The sequence below is a fragment of the Pollachius pollachius genome (assembly GCF_949987615.1).
Source record: "Pollachius pollachius genome assembly, chromosome: 19".
NCBI classification, from domain to species: domain Eukaryota; kingdom Metazoa; phylum Chordata; class Actinopteri; order Gadiformes; family Gadidae; genus Pollachius; species Pollachius pollachius.
The window spans coordinates 7,166,684-7,172,683 of NC_136952.1; the positions used below are offsets into that span (position 1 = coordinate 7,166,684).

Genomic DNA, 6,000 nt, shown 5'->3' on the forward strand with positions numbered 1-6,000 from the left:
GCGCAACACAGCGTCTTGTCACCGCTTCTTATTCTTAAAAACTGGATCATTGAGCGTGCAATTAAAGGATTTATTTGATATCAGTTCATTACTGCCATTCAAAATGTGTTTTCCTTTACATTTACAAATGTATCTTTAGTAGAATAAAATATATTTGTGAATTTTTTCAGTGTAGTTAATTTATGACATATCTGTTCAAACAATTAACGGATCTGTCAGGTTTCCGATATGTGTCCCCCCCAATGTTAAACTCATTCCTACGCCCCTGGTCTGGGTAAGGTTTTCTTCAGCCTCGGGGTGGGAGGGGGGGGGGCGTTATTGTCTGGACGACATTGTCTTTCTGAGTCGCCAAGTGGCGCTGTTTCATCAGCATATGTGTAATGAGATACCGAAGTTGTTATTATCAAAGGATAAACTTTTATTAACAGGTATGGATTGTGTCCTGGACCCACAACCAGGCATATAGCGTACATATTTTTTGTGAGACATGATTCATTTCAAGAATTTCCAGGCCTTTTAATGAAATCACAGTCTTCATGAAGGCAAATCAGTCAAATCTTCTCTGAGCTACTCCAAACAAATTAACACACTTCATGGAGAACAAAAACAGAACCCTTTATCATTTTTAAACCACTGTTATGTTACAACTGTTCTGAAGAAACCTTCCTCAGTTAACAAGACAAAATTAAGTTACAAATTCAAATTTGAGGCCCTGTTTTCATGACGACGCTTGCGGGTGAAAACGACACAATATTTTATCAGAAGTGCCTTTCATTTAGACGGCGATGGCGTTTTTGGGGCTTCAAAACGCAAAAAAGTGAAACCACCCACCAGAGTGGAAATCTTAAAAACGCTCCACCGTTGCATTTCTGTCTAAAGGGTTAACAACTGCCGGGTTCTTTTAGAAATGGTCGCTGAGTCAGGATCGCTTGTAAATTACTTTATTTGGTAAAGGTTCGGTATGATATCTATGAAGCAAAAGGATGGGAATTGTATAGCCACGCGTGGAGATAGGCTTAGCTGGGCATCCGTGGATGCCCTGCCTTGAGCGTTCTGATCTGTTAGGCTATGTGTTGTGACTTTAATAATGGGCAGTCGTGGCTTCCGTATTGTGCTCTGATTGGCTAAACATGGTGCTGAGCTCCCGCCTCCTGGATACCCATATCTGTACTCGGTGCTGGTCCCTTGTGGCTATGTGTGGGCATTACAACTTGGTTTGTGGCTTGGTCCTGACCTCTTGTGGCTTTGTGCGGGCATGCCGCTTGTTTTTGTGGCCTTGAGCGTCTGGATTTCAACACCTGGCCTGCTGTTATCTCTAGAATTGATACGTGAATGAATTGCTCCTCACATGAGCTGGGCGCCTCCCTAGTCGCCAAGGACATATCTGGCCTCTTAGTATGCGTCACACAACGCAAAAGTGTGCTCTGATCTGCTCACGCTGGCTTTCGTCTGTACGCGTTTATGTCACATCCATGTGCAGTACAAGCAAACAAGCCACCTGGCATGCATACTACATCCAGTTTCACACACTTTTGCGTCACTGTATGCCCGCAGAGTTCAACCCAAAGACGCTTGTCTAAACGAGTAATAAAAAGTGAGAATGCACTGCCACTTTTGCGGTTTCTGTCAAGATTGTGTCCGTCTAAATTGAGAAATGCTAATTGTGATTTTAAATCATGATGAATCATGGCCATTAGGAATAGTACTTTTACAATGGGTTGGCTTTGCCCCAAGACATGCTAGAACACAAAAAACTAATCCCAAACAAACGTGTATTTTACATCCAGCATTTTCTTTCGGTAAAATTCATCAAAGTATTCCGCTTCTGCTACAGTTAGATGATTCTTCCAGTCTCCAGTAATACCTGAAAAGGAAAATATATGATAAATGATGCAGAAGTATTGAGGACTAATGATAAGATTAACCATAAATGTGTGTTTCTGTTCTTGGTATTCCCTTACCTTTCCTGAGGAACTCTGACACATTCTGGTCCATCATTTTACAGGGCACCAGGGAGTAGTTCGACATTTTGTTCTTTTTCATATTCTTAAACACACAACGATCGGTAATCTTCCTTATCATCTCAGAATCCAGAGGTGTGTCCACAAAATGAGCCAGCCGGGTCACAGAGGCCTCCAGGTCCTAAAGCAACAGAGGTTAACAAAGAACAGTTACTAGAGTATTTATTATCATCATCATCCCCATTTTCATCTATATGAATGTATGAATATATAATGTAAAAATATGTGTTATAAATGTCATGATTATTATTATTAGTATTAAATATAACCAGTTTAAGTTTTAAGATTGATCTAGATTTTTATAGTGTACATCAGGGGTCGGCAACCCTAGGCAGCATCATCATTGGCACACTGAAAAAAAAGAAAAACCATGTTGCAAATATAACAACCAAAAAAACATTTAAAATGTTGATGCATGATTGTGGGCTATATGGAAATAGTACAATTCCAGGTCTTCTGGAAATGTTTTTGGTTGCTGTGTCATAATTCAGCTTTACCGAGAAATTAACAAGAAAATGTCAAACTGGCACTGCATGTTGAAAAGGTTGCTGACCCCTGGTGTACATGATTAATAGAGCTGTAATGCAGTCTTCCTACCAGGATCATCTCTTCATAGGAGATGTACATGATGTGCTGCTGTTCTGCAGCAGACAGCCAGCCCTTCACGTGATCGAACCACGAGCCAAAAATCACTAAGGTTAGAGAAGAAAAAAGTTGATGTGAATGTTCAATGGCCAAAGTTGACTGAATACCTGTCTCTGGATTAAATATTAAGCCAAGCAGTGAAAACAAACACAAAGGGTAAAAGTGAACAAACTCTATACACAAGCAATCCATATACTGTATACCTTTTCCATCAAGAAATTTGTTGAGAAATTCACTCTGTGTCCCTGGACTAACCAAGAAGGAGGCCATCCTACTAAAGTGAGAGTAGGAAGTGAATACATCTCTCGGGTTCCTCATCACATAAATTACCTAGATAACAAAGAAAAACACAAATACACACACACACGCACGCGCACACACACACACACACACACACACACACACACACACACACACACACACACACACACACACACACACACACACACACACACACACACACACGTGGCTTTACCTCAGCAATAACATTTTGATAGTTTCTCATCCCAATTCATCTAGCAGGCAAGAACATGTGCTCAATGACTAAATTATAAAGTCTGAGCATACAAATAGTTCATAATTTAAAAATAGCAGTTTTCAGGGACATTTCCATTGGTTTATATCTTTCCATAATGAACCTGTATGGCTCCAAGCTGCATAGCATACCCTCGGTTTGACCTTGAGGAAGCCCGTTGACATCATGTTGTACTGGAAGTGAGTAGTGAAGACACGTGGGGACGGTCTCTGGTCCAGGTTATGGATAAATGCTCTGGACTCCAACCAGGGGACCCGGTCCCAGTTGGGCACAGTGTCCACCACTACCGGGTCTCCCTGGCTCAGGATCAGAGGTACTATCTGCTGCATCCATACTGTCCCTGAAGGCATCCCGCAGGGTGTTATTGTGGGGTTTGTGGTGCTGTTGTGTATTTCCTGTTGCAGTCGTCTTATTTGATTCATGCGCTTATTTTTTGCCAACTGGTTGTGATATCAATTTTTTTTAATCATAATTATAAAATGTATACCACAGTATAAATAAGTGTTGTTCAATACTTTATCCTGATCGATATTGGTAAATATTGTTCCAAGGGTATGACTATTATTTTGATTACTCTTCAGCACGCGGACACCTCCACAAGTCCAACAATATGCGCAGATACTTCAAGAAAAAGTAGTGTGTAATAAAGTATGTGTAATAGTAGCAAGTGTTTATTACACATAGTCTATGTCCATGTCCATACTTGATGTTATAAGTTATTATTAAACTTTTCACCTACATAGTACTTTAAAACTAGTTTAGCAAAACGCCTTTTATTATTTGTTGAATCCATCATACGTCATTTACATCCACTGCGTGACCAGAAAAACTCTTACCTGACTTGGGATAAGTTACAATCAGAATGTCATCTGGACGAAAAGAGAACTCCTCGTAGTATTTCAGGCTCTCTTGGGTATGAATGTCTTTGAGTAAATATACGCCCTTGTACACGGTATACAGCTCTTCTTCTGTCATATCTGCAACCTGTATGATAGGAATGGTAGTTGACAAGTGAAAGACATATAGAAGCATTCAGGCTTTGGTCTACAGTCCTGAATCAACGAAGGTTAACAAAAATAAATAATAAAGGAATTGCATGCCGTTTTATTACTTCTAGGTGTGCATGGGCGGTAAAGTTCAATCATATTTTATGCAGGCCTAATTTATAGCCGTCCTACCAACAGGTTTATGACGATGGCATTGATTCCATTCGTTGACTACCGGCCCCGAACTATCGAAAAGGTATTCTTGTCCTCAGGAGTTCTCCTCTCATGACAGTACTCGTGGAACGGAATGCTCCAAATTAGGGTTATTGTTGAGAGCCATGACACAACAGTGACCGCCCCCTTTTTCCTGGAAGTAAATTTCCCATTGGTTTTCTGAGAGGGAGGTACTTTTAAAGCACCCATATTGTGTTTTTTTGGGGGGTAAATAATTTAATTGGTGGGTACTACTAGAATAGGGTTAGGGTAAGGGTTAATAGACCACAACAGTGACCACCCCCTTTTTTCTGGGAAGTCAATTTCCCATACATTTTCTCTATTGACCTTTCTGAGAATCGTTAAATAAAGAGTTGTTAACCTGGAACCAAGCCAATTATCCGACAAAAACATTTGATTCAGAGCAAAATATTTGTTAAACAGAAGGAAAGGCTAAGGTACAAGCAGGGCCATTTCTTGCCATATGCAGACTATGCTGTTGCATAGTGACCCTAATGACACAGGGGGACCCAAGCTGACATTTCATCCTTTTTTGTATTATTATGTTTTGTTTTATTAATTTAAATAACGGTTAGTTGAGTGAGTATGGGGTCAGAGCAGTCTCATTAATAATGAATGCACAGAGAAGGATTCACAAATGTATTTTGTGATTTCTATATAAATTACTCTCTTCTCACAAATACATTCCAATGCACACAAAAATGGATATCGGTATGTATAAATGTAAAATAAATCCATAAACAAAAATAAGTTTCACAAACACATTTCTGATGCACACACAAATGTGTCTTGTTTTAAATAAATGTAATATAATAAATCCATAAATAAATGAATTAAAAAAATATTTGCAATTTTCATCAAAAATGTATTTGGATGTTGTTACATTCATATACAAACTGTTAAACTTAAATTTACAAGACGCTTTTCATTTGTGAACTTGTTTGCATTTGTGTGTGAACTGGTCTGTATTTATATGTGGACTCCTGACGTGGCTGGATTCACAAATGCATTTTTTTCAACAAGAAACTCTCTGTAGCCAATCAGATGCCTCCCTCATTTTCAGCCAATCACATGACTGCAGTGACTGGGTTTTTAGATTGTCGGTGCCGTTTACTACTTTAACGGCACAGACAATCCCAAACCCAGTCGAAACCAGATGGGAAAAGTGTGTAGTTCAAAACGTGACGCAGCTTTTACTTCTTCGCCACCTAGAGATTGTTATGTACGATCATTTAAAAACTCCATATTATTTCCCATAGACATTTGACCAAGGGACCCGGGAGGCTCGGAGACTGGACTTATTCTTCCTAGGTCGGGACTGCAGTCATGTGATTTGCTGAAAACGAGGGAGGCATCTTAGGTGAGCACACCTCTCCCAAGTGTGCTCAGGCCACGGAATGGAAGTGGACTTGAGTACGGTTGGCGCACTCACACTAGCCAAACGACCTAGACTTGAGCACGGTACAGGTGTGAAACAGACTTGGGCACGGTACAGGTGTGAAACGGACTTGGGCACGGTACAGATGGCCTAGTGTGAGTGCGCCCTAAGAAATGAGCCCTGTGAAAGCAATATCAATTT

General features: G+C 40.1%; 1 protein-coding gene across 3 annotated transcripts; it reads right to left on the reverse strand.

The window, feature by feature from the left end:
* Positions 1–628: 628 nt before the first annotated feature.
* Positions 629–4,492, reverse strand: LOC307090310 (sulfotransferase 2B1-like). 3 transcript variants are annotated; one of them, XM_079756893.1, is made up of 7 exons: positions 4,380–4,492; positions 4,038–4,185; positions 3,333–3,541; positions 2,870–2,996; positions 2,619–2,713; positions 1,962–2,142; positions 629–1,864 (listed from the first exon to the last, which is right to left on the reverse strand). In XM_079756893.1, exons 2-7 carry the CDS (start codon positions 4,174–4,176, stop codon positions 1,755–1,757), a joined length of 861 nt encoding a protein of 286 aa, XP_079613019.1. In that variant the 5' UTR covers positions 4,177–4,185; positions 4,380–4,492; the 3' UTR covers positions 629–1,754. The 3 variants fall into 3 exon arrangements, with proteins under 3 accessions (XP_079613019.1, XP_079613018.1, XP_079613020.1); XM_079756892.1 differs by having other exon boundaries at positions 2,619–2,996; XM_079756894.1 differs by lacking the exons at positions 629–1,864; positions 1,962–2,142 and adding an exon at positions 2,177–2,372 and having other exon boundaries at positions 2,619–2,996.
* Positions 4,493–6,000: the final 1,508 nt, after the last annotated feature.

Bases quoted from the DNA above. Each gene is read 5' to 3' on its own strand.
- LOC307090310 (XM_079756892.1), bottom strand. From the start codon at position 4,176: ATGACAGAAGAAGAGCTGTATACCGTGTACAAGGGCGTATATTTACTC. The intron at 2,997-3,332 runs GTATGCTATGCA...TTTGTTATCTAG, and splicing joins TCCTCAAGGTCAAACCGAGG to GTAATTTATGTGATGAGGAA. The intron at 2,143-2,618 runs GTAGGAAGACTG...CTGTTGCTTTAG, and splicing joins CCTATGAAGAGATGATCCTG to GACCTGGAGGCCTCTGTGAC.